Consider the following 13,737-nt stretch of genomic DNA (forward strand, 5'->3'; position numbering starts at 1 on the left):
TACATACCCCAGCACTTTCAGATTCCCTGTCTTCAGATCCACTGCCCTGGGTAACTCCCTGGTTTTGCCTGGCACCTGGTGCCATCCCCTGCCAGTTCTGCTTGGTTTTTTGATCTCATCCCACAAGCATTTCTGTGCCTTCCCCTACTCAAGCACTCTCTGCCTGCAATCAGCTCTTGAAGCTCATTGTTATTATTATTATTCCATCTCCCTCTTGCTTGTCCTCTGTGTTCTACTCTGTCAAAGACTGTCATCTCTTCCACACACTCAACTACAGACCCCTCCAATGCCTGAAAGACAGGAAAAATATTACATTCAAATACCATCAAACATCCATTTCCAAGCCAGTGCCTTTCTTTTTAAAACACCTGGCTTTCTACCATGCATTTAATTGCCCTGCTTTGCTTCCTTTCACAATCCTTCACCTGCCAGTACTCACATTATACATTTCTTTGTGCTTAATCATTTCCTGCTCATCCCCTTGGCTCATATTTTCTCTCTTGTGTTTTTCAGTGAACATGGCAGGTTACTACCAGATCTTGTTCTGCCTGAGAACAACCTACCTCATTCCAGAGGATAAACAAAGAACATGGCAATTAAAATTCAGGAAGACAAAATCAGAGAGATAGCACTGACATTTTTTTCCCCACTCGCTCTTCCCCACTCTCATCAGCGCTTGACATTTGGAAAATTTCAACCAACTCTAATAAACAACACAAATTTGTCCCAGTTTCCCAAGAAAGCAAAGCTTGTATGATCATACCCTGCCAAGCAGCTCCATCCTTACCCCTTCTGTAAGTCAGCATCAAACAAATGATGCAAGGGCAGTGAGACTCAGAGGTGATCTGTGCTGGAACCAAGAGCAACCCAAACCAGCATCTCATGGACTGTGGGATGCAGCAGGAGCTGGCCTGGCCAGCAGAGCAGTGTGGGGCACCCACCACCACAGCCCTGCCTTAGCTCCCTGCTGACACTGAAAGCCTCTGAGGGGTTCAGCTTTCATTATCTCCCCTGACACCAAACCATTGCCTGCTGCACCTTTCCCATATCCCCTTCCAGGATCACATTATTAGGAACACAACTCTGATGCACTAGTTTCTATAACACTGACGAAGCATTTTTCTTTTTGCCTACCCCAACCAGAAAAGGAAAAATCTGCTCTCTACCTTTTTTGAATTATACTGGGGTTTGCAGTCACCAGTTGGGTTTTGGATCCAACATCCTTGCTGTATTCACTGGATAGAGGAGGAAGGTTGCACCTGCACACAAAGACAGCCAAGATTTTAGATGACATTCAGGACTGATAGGCTTCAGAAAATGCAAAAACGATGAATTACTGGACCAAGCTCCAATTGCTCCCTACTGTACCACACCTAGAAGCATTTTTGTACCAGATTGTGAGGAAATAGAGACATAAAACCTTTTGCAGAGATGAAATCTGTGTAGCTGCTAAGGAAAACATGCATGCACTTGACATTTCTGAGAGGCTGAAAGGCTGTGGAAGAGCCTGTTACTACCTATAGAAGAACTTTTTTTAAAATTCCCAACTCTTTAAAAGTTCTGGTTTTTCCCACTGTTTTGTCTTGTTTACCAGTATCAGGCTTCAGATTGATATTACCACTCTGTGGTACTGCAGGCCTTATCTAAAACTGGCACTTTTAATATTGCACTCTGGGGTACCATCATCTTATAGAATTTACTGAGAAAACACAGAATTAAAAAATCAGCTGGTTTTTTAGACACGTGTATCTCAGCTCTGCTCACAATCTTGTTCTGGTGGGCAGGGTGATGATGGAATAAAGCCAAAGCAATTGAGCAAATTTACTTTGGGAGGCAGAGAATCAAGACTCAATAAACCAGAAGTAGAGGCAAACATCCACACAGTGAACAGTCCTAAAAACTCCTTTGTAAAGACCTAGGAGAAGGAGGAAGATGCAGGAGATAAAAATGAAGATACATTCAAACAGTATCCAAGCCTGTGCACTGCCCCAAAAATTAGTCAGGAGAAATCTACTCAATACATAAAAATTGCACTAAAAACTGGTTTCCAAACATTGTTAATTTCAGATTTCTGCTTTAAAACAAAGACATAAAGAGTATTTGGAATGCTTAAAAGGCAAAAATGAAATCATGATTCTCAAAGACAAGCAGAATTTGGATTTTTTTTCAGAGGAATGTTTTTAGGTGTTTTAGGTGTTGTTGGGGTTTTCTCTCTGCAGTTTTTGTTAAGTCGGAAGAAACCCAACAAACCAACCCAAAACCAGGCAACCAACAACAAAACAACCCCAACCAAAACCACAGTGGTGCTCTATCGGCCTCTCTCTGCATGCAAATGCCAGCTCTCAAACCCTTCAATTCTCATCATCAAGCAATGCCAAGGAAAGGGACAGCCATGTCCTAACTACATGAAACATAATGAATTAAATCACATTCACCGAGAAACACAGAATTTCCAGGAACATGTTCTCATTTTCATGCCTGTAAGACTTGTTACAGTCATGAAAATATATACAACTTGTTAAGATGTGCACAATGTATTGAGATTTCAGCCAGGAAACAGTTTCTAGTTCACTGTACCACAAAATAAGAGAAGGTAGAGAAATTCAAAAGAAGACAGAAAAAGCAATCAAAATAAGAGGCTTCAGAAACTGCAGTCATTGATGAGAAGGAGAATGGGAAAGGGAAAGGCCAGAAGCTAAGGGAAATTTTAATTCTCAAACATAAACTATAAAATCTTAACAAGAAAAAGTAAAATAAAAGTCAAACAAATATTTGTGAAGGAAGATTTATAGCTGATTTGCCTAGGGTAGGGAGGTGGCACAATACCTCTGGCAGATCACAATTTAATGCTCCTTGCTTTGAATAAACACAAGCTCATAGGGCACGCTTTTAAAAACCATTTTTGGTTCAATTTAAAAGCACTATGGAGGACTAAGAGCTCACCCCAGCTTTTATCATCTCAGCATCTAGATCATGACAATTCATTCATAAGCCAGTCACAGAAGTATTATTCCAACACTTCATCTGTAAGTCTGATTCCCCCCTTACAGTGCAGGAAACATTAGGCAATGGGCTGAGTATCCACAGGAAACTGCAGGAAATCTGTTACCTGACCTTCCCAATTATTTTCTTGGGTTGGTCAGCAGAGTGCTGAGTGTTCTGCAGGTGAGGAACACACTGAAGCACAAAACTCATACTAAGAAATTTTATTTTTATTTCTCTTACTGTTCTATCTGGTACTGAAAAGTAAGAGAAATAAACTTACTGAGAAGTAAGTACACAAAAAATAGAGTTAAAGACATGGCTTAGGACTACTAACCAACACTTTTCTCTCAAAACAAGCATTAGCAGGTAGGGAGTGGGGGAAAACTGTTTTTTTCTTAGAAATAAGAAATAGAAACTTGAAAATCAGAAGAAGAGCCCATTACAACCACAGTACCTAAACATGGAGACCACATGCACCTCTCTCATTGCATAGGCAGCTTGCTATGCCTGAGGGGCTGAAAACTGCTGTTCTTTTCATCCCTGTGTTGGAACAACTGTGTTGGTAGAAGATGCTCAGCGACCAGATGAGTCTAAACTCATTAAATAACCTTAGCAATTACAACATATGAGTGCAGCCATCTTCTCTCACAGGCCAAAGCTTATGGAAATATACATAAGTGAAATAAAAATTCACATGAAATGAATTAACAAACAAGGGCAAAACCTAGCAGGACATTTCAGACTGCAGAAACGCTTTGAAGACATCACACAAATTTCTTTTAAAAAATGAAAAGTGTTATGGAAGTCACTATTGTGCTCTTTCTCTCTCAGTTCTCAGATTATAGAAATGAGATTTAGAAAAGATCAAGTAAATTTTCCATAAAAATGATTTCATATCACTCATACAGCAGAGCCTGCAGGCAGCAAATGGGATTCTAGCAGGATTCTCCCCATCACTTATTTCTAAATCAAAACATATAATGGTTGCTTTATCCTCCCTGCAGAGAAGGAGGGTTTTATGATCAAGCTAAAATAGCTGCTGTTTTGTTGGCTTTTTTTTAAAAAAAAACTTCTGTTGTTTCTGTAACTGGTTGCTCCTATAGCATTTTAATTTCTAGAAAACACAGAATGCAAGAAACTGCATACACACTGCAGTCTCTGGTATTTAGTCCATGGAACACCTCAGGAGTTCTGCAGTAATGGCACTCAGAGTGCTGCTATCCCCCTGTGCTTTACATCTTCTCTTCCCTAAGTGCTCCAAGTGTATGTTTGCCTTGAATTTGTTCTGTTTCTTTGCATTAACAGGCATTTATTAATGAAGACATTTTTGGTCTTTGCAGACCAGAAATTACAGGAATGGTTTAGAGCAAATTTGTATAGTTTTATAATAAGCCATCAGGATGTAATAAGGAGACTTGTTCTAGTGGATGCTCATTATGCATCCATCAGAAACCCAAAGAAACTCCAGTTCTCATCTCTTTTGGAGCATTCCTCCAGTTTCTCCCCCACAACATTTCTCTTGTTCATGTTTATCAGGGAGGAACTAATTTCTGTCTTTCTTCCTTAAGGATCACAGACCTAGAAAGTGCCAAATTTAATCACAAAAGCAGGAGCTGGTTCAACATCCCTCCTGACAGATTCTTGTAAATTGAGGAAGGCTGGAGGGAAAGGAAATGTGAAGAATCACAAAAACCTCAAGGGAAGAACTTTGGCCTTTCCTCAGACAGCCACAGTTCAGTCTTGAGGGAAGGAAAACAAAGGAAGATTTTGGCTTGCAGCAGCTCCAGCCCTGCCCCCTAAACCAGCCCCTACTCATTCTGAGTTCCCTGGGTTGCACAGATGGCATTTAGTTTCAGAGCACAGAGCAGGATGAAGCAGCCTGGCCACCAGTGCATAAATGATGAGCAGAGCAGCTCCTCAGCACCTCCCTGGGACCCTGCACAAGCCCTCACAACGTCAGTGAGCAGCACCTGTCCCCTCACCCCACATCCCCCTGCAGAACCAAGCCCAAACTCCTTTTTTGCCTCTCCTCACACTTTGACCCGAATTGCTTGTGTGAAGCATCCTGCAAAGGCAGGGCACCAAGGCAAGTGACCAGGGGTTAGTGCCAAGGGCGCAGCTCTGGCAAGGCTGAGGCTGAGCAGTGGAAGGGGGGATAACGTGCCATGGAGGTGTCTGTCTTACCGCATGACAAAATCTGCTTGATCTATTTGTTTGCCGCAGCCGCTCTTCTTCAGGATCCCGCCGTTGCCCACCACGGAGCACTTCTTCAGTGGCAGCTGGAAGGGAGTAGCCTAGCAACACAAAACAGGACCAGTTTTACACAGGAGAAAAACATCTTTGTAGCAGCCACACCTGAGAGCTCAGGGAGGTGTTAGGGCTACACGTGACAGAAGGAAAAAGGGAGAATTAGGAGTGAAGAAAGAAAAAAAAAGCACAGAAATGAGCTGGTAAGTACACGTAGAACCAGTCTGGTCCCCACTCCCCAAGCCAGGATGCAACAAACCTGATACAGAAGATGATTTTCTGCAAAACCAAAACTGCCTGGTCCTGAGGCAGAGCTGGCCAAAATCAGGCAGCTCACAAACCTTCCAGGCAAGCTGCAAGGACACAGGGGAAACAAGACAACCAGGAAAACACAACAAACAACCCATGAGAGTGATCCTCCTGAGCTGATACACAAAAGACACCTCTGAGGAAGAAAGGAAGGAAGGAACAGGGAATGCTGTGATAACAGAAGTGTACTGGGAATCTGGAGTCACCCTGGCTCTCTCCATGGCTGTGTTGCTGGGACAGGTCAATCCAGAGCCTTAGGCAAAGATATTTGGAGCTTGACAGCAGCTTCTCAAACAGCCAGTTGCCCAGACACATTACAAATTAGTATCAGCATAAATTAAAATTAGAATGGGACCATTTTAGCTGAGGAGCTCTTGTAGCTGCTGAACAGGGCATGACAGTGCAAAGTCAAATGGTCATGGGATCCCGTGCACCAAACACAGTAAGATATTAGATGTGCATCGTCCTCCTTCCAGAGGATCTCAGACTATGGATGGGACATGTTCCTGTCTGCCAGAAGCCTCCTGTGAGCTTGGGGCAGCCATGTAAGCAGCACACAGCATTCAGAGCAGCCCAGCACATAAAAAAAGGTGGTGAAGAGACAGGTGAATTTAAAGCAGTGTGATTTAGTTACAGATTGTGATTTGTCGACAATACAAGAGTTAATCTTCTCCTCAAGCAAAAACAATTGTGCAGGGGTTTTTATTTATCAGACCTGCCAAAGCCTGACTGTGCAGCAGGGACAGGAGTTCGTGCACAGGCCTCAGAGAGCGAGGCTGCAGTAGCACAGAGCAGCTGTCTCTGGGTGGCCTCACTGGCATGGACAGAGCAGCATCTGCCAGTGCTCACAGCTTCACCAGGCACTGACACACAGAGCAAACACGGTCCAGAAAGCAGGGCCAGGATTACAGCACACACTCTGCATTGGTTACAACTTATTCCTGCTGCCTTATCTCTCTTCTTCCTAGATTTACTTGCTTCATCTACCTTTCTCTGCAAACTAGACTCTGTTCAGCTTGCATAAAGTAACAACTTGCTTTTTACTGAAAAAACTAACTCTGGCTTAAGATATGCTTAAGCAGAATTTTAGTGTCCTGAGAGCCAGTCATGATAGCACAGCACAGAAATACTGGATATGCAGCTGCTTTCTTATCCTGCATCTGCCTTCTCAAGAAGATTTTTTAACTTAACAGTTACTGAAGCATATCTTGAGATTCAAAGACATCTCATCTCTGAGATGACCCTGATCAAATGAGAGCTCACATTCTCTGTAAAGGCACGGGGGTGGGAAGCAGAGGAAATGCAGACTAGATGTGTGCTATAAATAACAGTACCTTTCCTAAGGATACATCAAAGCTCCCTTCAAGACAGCTGGTTACACAAAGGCTGTGCCAAACCACAAAGGCAGCAGACATTAACTCTTGCTTTTAAGGGTAGTGGGCGCTGGCACAAAAATTCTGTGCCTTTAGACCCCCAAACAGACATTTAGCAGTTGTTAAATGCTTCCAAATTCGGTGAGTTGCTAACAGCCTTTAATAGTGCTTGAGGTGACTTGCTGTCCTTCAAGGGAGGCTTAGTTCCTGTTCTGCTCAGGGATGATAATACCAGTTCTCATTTGCATACACACTTTGGTTTCCAGAAGCTGATGAAGTTTTGAAACTCTTGTCCTCTTTTTTTTATCCTGAGCACAGCTTTGCTACCTGGTGTGTACAGAAAATTCCCACACCAAGGTGAGGTAGTTCTATTTTTTATTTTAGTTTGTGCAAAGTAGGGAGCTTGGTGGGAACCCAAACTTTGTGTAAATAGGCACAATTTCTATATTTTAACAAACAACGGCATCGACACACATTGGTTCCAGATTACACTCATTTTTCATTAACCAAACCCTAATTTACTATCTATATCTCTTGCTTATCATTCTAATTCTTCTTCCCCTCATTTACTGCTGCTTAGTCCAGTTGACTTCACTCCTAGTGGCTCTTGTCCAAGCAGCCTATTCATTTCAGAACAGCACTCCCTTTCCCTTAAAACAAAGGATTGGCCAAGCCTATAAATTCCCACAAGTTTCACAATGCAACTACTCAATCACACCTGCCGAAGGTATAGCTACTGATTAACAACAAAATAATTCCCAAGTTTGGATCACATCTTGGACTAGGTATCACTTCAGCAAGTCTGAGGCAAAAGAAGCAGCTCAGGGCTGACAGGGTGATGTGAAGGAGCCAAAGGAAAGCACAAAGGGCAGATTGTATCCTCATGGTGGGTGTCCCTCTGCCTAACCTGTGAAGATCCACTTGCTGTATGCACAGGGAGGAAAAGCAGGCTGGACACAGCTCTGGTGAAAGCCACCATGCCCACAGACACCTGTGCCTCCCCCAGCACAGAGCTGAAGATCTGGGACATGGCACAGACATTGGAGCCCCCACACCCCCCTTTAAAATGATCAGCGGCCTCTTTTCCACAAGCCCACCCTTTAATCTTGCTCCAGGCATTAAGCAAAGGCACGGCTCCAGTGCCATTACCAGCATGCAGGGGTGCAAAGCCCAAAGGCTCAGCTGCCTCTGCCCCTGGTGTCATTTCAGGTGCTCTGGGCTCAGAGAACAGCAATTCCTTAGGATGACCAGGGAGAAGCCTGCATTTGGCATCTGTCTTTGCTTCAGACATTCAGCTCACAGATCTGTGTTATTGCTGAGACTGCAGAGACATTCCAGGAGCCCTTTAGCCAAACAAACACAAAACTCTCTGCTCACACAAAACTGATACAAGTCCTAGACTTAAGTGCTGCCCATAAGCAACTATAAAATATATGGCTTTTTTTCCTCTCTCCACAAAACCTTCCAATGCTTTCCCTCTTTACCTTCCACATCACAACACTTTGCTAGGCAAATTATCAGTTCATAGGTGGCAGTGTGTAAATTCTCACAATAAAGGGATGCAGCTGCCATTTATGCTAAATGATCACAAAAACCTCAGCTGTTTTCCTCCTCAAAATTCTAAGCCAGCCTAACAAATGCAGGCTTTAGGCAGCAGAGTTGTAACAAAAGCATCTCCACTAATATTAGCTTCCTGAAACTGTTATTTTCATTGTCAACACATGTTCTTTGCTTCATTCATAAAATTTTTATGAATGGCCACAGTCTAGTGGGTGGACTGGAAAAAAACAGCCTCAGTTTATTTAGTATGATAGAAAAAATGCACCAGAAACCCATCAACTTATCCCCATTATTGAACAATAATTACCATAGAATTTACAAATACTTTTAAATAGTAACCCCTTGCATATTGGAAACAAGCAGGAGGAGTTCCCTTGTGAACATAAGTCGAGCACTTTATTAAATGAATTGCACGAGGAATTTTTTAAAAAGGTGTCTACCAACAAAACCAGAGCCAGGAAGGCCCCATGTCTCATTTTCCCCTTTTTAAACAATGAAACTCTACTGGCAATCAGTGAAGGCATTCTAGTTCATACTCACGTACACAAAAGAAGAACCTGCACATACCCCTGCAAATTCAATGACAAATAAGCACAAAGAGTAATGGATTAAAGACTCCCAATTGAATATGGGAGTAATTTAACAAAGCATCTCTCAAGCAATGCACTGATTAGTTTCATCATCCATCTAAGCAGAAATAAATCATTGTCATCAGTTAAAAGAACATTACACATACTAACAAAAAATAATTTTAGATAATGCTACTCTAAATCACTTGGATTTCATTGTTAGGTTGTCAATGCACTAATTTTTTGCCCACTCACTGCCAAAGACTTTAATCAGAAACCAGGTTCTTACTGGAAAAACAGGAAAAACTACAGTATCAGCCTCTGCTTTAATGCTGAAGATACAAAAATCATTGAAAACGCTGAGGACATAAATGAGAATAATTTATCTTTTAAATAAGCCTTTTGAACTGGAAAGATGCTGTGATTTTGCTGTCCCTTTGGAGCAGGCAGCACCATGATGAGGAGGGTGAGGCTGTAGGGAATTCCCTAAGGAGCCAGCTGAACCCTGAGAGTGCCAGTGCCTCTGCAGCTGCCAGGAGCTGCAGGGTGGCAGTGGCTCCTTCTCCATTGTCTGCAGGTCACGTTTGGGCTGGTGATGCCACCCACAGAGCTGTGGGACACGGCAGCTCGGGCACAGAACACGTCAGTGCCAGGGAAGGTGTGTCCCAGCAGGGAAACGGGGGCTCTGGCTCTCCCGTTTCCTCCCCTCCAGCCAGGTGCAGGAGCCCAGAGCAGGGAGTGACCCAGGGACAGCAAGGGAACGGGCACAGCATCAATCACAGGCTGGTTTGGCCTGGAGGGACCTCTGAGATCACCGTGCTCCAGCTCCTCTGGGCAGGAACACCTTCCAGCAGACCAGGCTGTCCAGAGCCCCATCCAAGCCTCCCTGGCCTTAAACACTTCCAGGGACAGGGCACTCACAACTCCCCTGGGCAGCCTGCCTCACCGCCCTCACAGGAATAAATCCCAAATTCCACATATCTAGGCTACACCTACTCTCCCTCACTGGAACAGGTGGGACTCTGACTAAAATGTGATTATTACAAGAAGAAATGGTGGCAGTGACCATGAAAGAAGATAGAGATCCCACATGGACCTCCAGCTACCTTCTCCAGCTGATTTTGGCACTGCCAGCTGGTACGTGCTGAAACCTGAAGCTCGGTGTTTGCACCAAGGAGGAGCTGCCCAGGTGGGACAAGCTCCTCTGCAGGTGCCCATGTCTCAGCCACGACAGCAGTGTCTTTATTCAGCCCTCAGGTGGGATCCACATTCAAGCTTCTGCAAGCTTTGTGCTCTCCACAAACATCTGCTTTAGGCAGCACTGTTCTTCACAAGGTTAGAAGCTCAGGAGCTATCTACACAGGGAGCACTAGGAAGGCTAAATGCAGTGCCATGCTGCTGCAGGAAAGGCTCTGCTACTCCAAGGGATCCATGAACTGAGAGCAGCCACACGCTAAAGACAGAGAGAACACTTTGCAACATTATTCACAGAAAGCACGGAGCAGCAGTGACTAAGCTGGCAGGCACTTGGAGTTCCAGCTGCACTTTAAGTAGGAACTTCAAAATGGTGTGATCTTTAACAGCTTTCTACCCAGCATGATGTCACTGCAAGGGAGCACTTGCTTGGAATTAAAAGAACGTTTCACATTGCTGATGTGACATTTAATTCAATAGAGTCAGCCTCCATACAGCCAGGACAGCACAGTGTGGGGATTATGGAAAAAATATGCCAAAAAAAGCACGTCTGTAGATGGGAACAGACTACTGACTGCATATCATAGACAGCATTTTAAATAATGAATGCTCTGGCAATGCCAAGGGTATCCTCCCTGACAAGGCAAAAATAATAAATAGGTGAGAAATTCCAAAGATCTGCAAGATTTCTGGATCCAAACCTTACAACCTGCAATGCATTAGGACCCCAAAATTTAATTAAAAATTATAAAAAGAAATTATCATTTGGTGATACTGTGGGGGTGGGGAGGGTTTCTCTTATTCCAGGAGATGTTACAGTTTCCAACATTTCCACAATTGGGAAGCCTCAAGAAGAACTCATGTTGCCTCCTAAATAGCTGCATTTAAATGTTCTGTGGAGTCACCCAGCCCCATGTAAATGGCAGAAAAAGCAAAAACAGCATACAAACTCCTCGAGGAACAGCATGACCAGAAGCCATAAACAGCTGCCTCTGCTGGCTTCCCTTACCCTTGGGTGCCTCCTTGGATTGATGCAGGCACTGCCCAGGTTGGCACTGGCACCAGGTGGCACAAAGGCACAGCAGCCATTCCAGCTCTTTCTCCCCTGCTGCTGAATCTGCTCCAAGTCTGAGCAGGGGATAAAAAGCTGTGTAGCAACCCGTAAACACCAGGGCTGCATGAACAAAGTGCTCTAAGCCTAAGCCAAAAAAATGCACCCAAACCTTTTCAAGTTGTGGCTGTGTGTTGCATGGAAACCAGAATGAACACAAATCACCCCTTCTGGGAAAACTACTTTTGTAATGTCATGTACATCTACTAAACAACACAAGTAGTTATCTTATGATGGTTTAATGAGTTTTCCTGCAGGTCTGGGAAAATGCAGTATAAACTTCAAGGCAGTTAATCTCCTGCCTCCCAGTGCACAATATCCTGGCTGAGGAAGCTTCTCTCTGCAGGCACACACTAACTCTCATGCACAAAAGCCTTTGTTAAAGTAAATAACTGTTACATTCCAGGCAGAGAAACGAAGATAAAATCAAATAATGTGACTGCCAAATGACAAAGTCCTCCAACTCTTGCCTGCACATTCTCCCCCAGTGATTTCAAGGTGCACAGTTTGAGCAGCAAGCAGAAACCAGAAGGGAACAGGGAAATTGCAGGGTATCTGCTTACTTATGTCTGGTGTAGGAATGAGTAAAGAACAATGAACTGTTCTCCTGTGGCAGAGTGGGACAGCACACAGCCAGCAAGGAAGATACCTGCAGATTTTGCAAGACCAACTATTGCTCAGGAAGGAGCACTGTTTACTTTTCCCAGTTTTACTAAGGGTTTGTCAACAATCTCATGTTCCTCAAAATCTTATCAGCAAGACACAGTATCTGCAATAAATAAAGCTAGTTTCAGCTCATAAAAAATTTCCAATCCTAATTGCAGAAAGGACAATAACACTTACAGAAATCCATCTCTGAATTCCTGATCCCACTGATATGAATATGCAGATACAGCAAAGGTAATTAGTCAACTTCCAGAGGCATCAAAATATGGATTTAGATATCATGGGAGGTATCAAAGTAGCAACACACTTCCATTTTGACAGAAACTCAGACAATGAACCTCTACAAGGAAAAGATCCTCTCATCAACAAGTGACCCTTGCCTTTCTGTTACCTCTGAACAGTTCAGATGAATCACTGACATCTTTTGAGATTCACTGGTTAAAAAGACAAGTAGCAAGGATGGAGCTGTCCAGGACATTCAAGCAGAGTTTAAACACAGAGATTCTCAGCAGCATGGAAAGACTGCTGATGTTAATACTTGCACACTTCCATTTTTTTCTCCTCTATTAATGAGAAAACTTAAGCCTCTTAAGAAAGTTTCACTTACCTTATTGATAAGGAGGCAAAACCTAACTTTTAAGACAAATTTCAGACCTTGAAAACTCCAAATTTTACAACAGATATGGAGGTTATTTAACAATGTATCAGCCTGCATCTTACACCTTTATTCTAGCCCTCATGCAGAAGCACATGATCCGGATGATCTAAGTGGCCAGACACGAAAAGCTGACACAAAGGCCTGAAAAGCAAAGAGCAGCACACAAGAGAACAACACAGAGACCTTCAAGGACTGCACATCAGGCAGTGGTGCAGGTCTGCATTTACAACTCTTTCTTCAAGCCAGTCTTTCTGCAGAGAAGTAGAGCCAAGGTTAAAAGCCCTTGCTGGAAAGCCAGAAAGAAGGTCAGCAGCATCAAAGGATTCACACATAATGAGTGCCTACCAACGTGCTTAAAAAGCTGTGTTTACCAAATAAGGAAGCAATTAGAGGGAAGCGCAGTACCATGTAATGTCATGTCTAAAGGTTATGAAAACAAGTTTAGAAGGCCAAGGAGGTAAAGGAGAATAACTACTGAAATTACAGAACCAATGAAGTTTCCATTAGCTATTTATCTTTCTGGTAATGAAAACAGAACTCCTTAAAATGTATTATCACATAAAAGGCATGAGAATAATTAATGAATAGCTTATCATGACTGATTTGAATGAACAGCAGTCACTTTTACATCAATAATAAAGCACTTAGCAGCATAAGATTAAGTGGGGAAGGATTAAGGATATTGCTTCCCTAAAAAATAATCAGAAAGTGTGATTTTTTTGCAAGCTTACATGAAGCCTTGTCCAGAGAAGAGCAATGGAGCTGGGGAAGGGTCTGGAGCACAAGGCCTGTGGGGAGCAGCTGAGGGAGCTGGGGGTGCTTAGCGTGGAGAAAAGGAGGCTCAGGGGGAACCTTCTCACTCTCCACAAGCACCAGCAAGCAGGATGCAGCCAGGTGGGGGTCAGGCTCTGCTCCCAGGTGAGGAGCTACAGCACAAGAGGAGATGGCCTCAAGCTGTGCCAGGGAGGCTTCAGGTTGGAGTCAGGATGAATTTCTCCACTGAAGGACTGGAGAAATTCATGGAATTCTCCATGGAATGGGCTGCCCAGGCAGGTGGGGCAATCA

General features: G+C 43.5%; 1 protein-coding gene across 1 annotated transcript in view; it reads right to left on the minus strand.

Moving 5' to 3' along the window:
- ST8SIA1 (ST8 alpha-N-acetyl-neuraminide alpha-2,8-sialyltransferase 1) overlaps nucleotides 1–13,737 on the minus strand; it is a 94,686-nt gene that overhangs the window by 35,199 nt on the left and 45,750 nt on the right. The window contains exons 3-4 of the mRNA XM_054631814.2: nucleotides 5,170–5,279; nucleotides 1,167–1,259 (exon numbers count right to left, since the gene is read on the minus strand). Coding sequence (XP_054487789.2) covers nucleotides 1,167–1,259; nucleotides 5,170–5,279 — 203 coding nt within the window. The remainder of the gene's footprint in view (nucleotides 1–1,166; nucleotides 1,260–5,169; nucleotides 5,280–13,737) is intronic.

This window comes from Agelaius phoeniceus, chromosome 5, assembly GCF_051311805.1.
Source record: "Agelaius phoeniceus isolate bAgePho1 chromosome 5, bAgePho1.hap1, whole genome shotgun sequence".
Lineage (NCBI taxonomy): Eukaryota > Metazoa > Chordata > Aves > Passeriformes > Icteridae > Agelaius > Agelaius phoeniceus.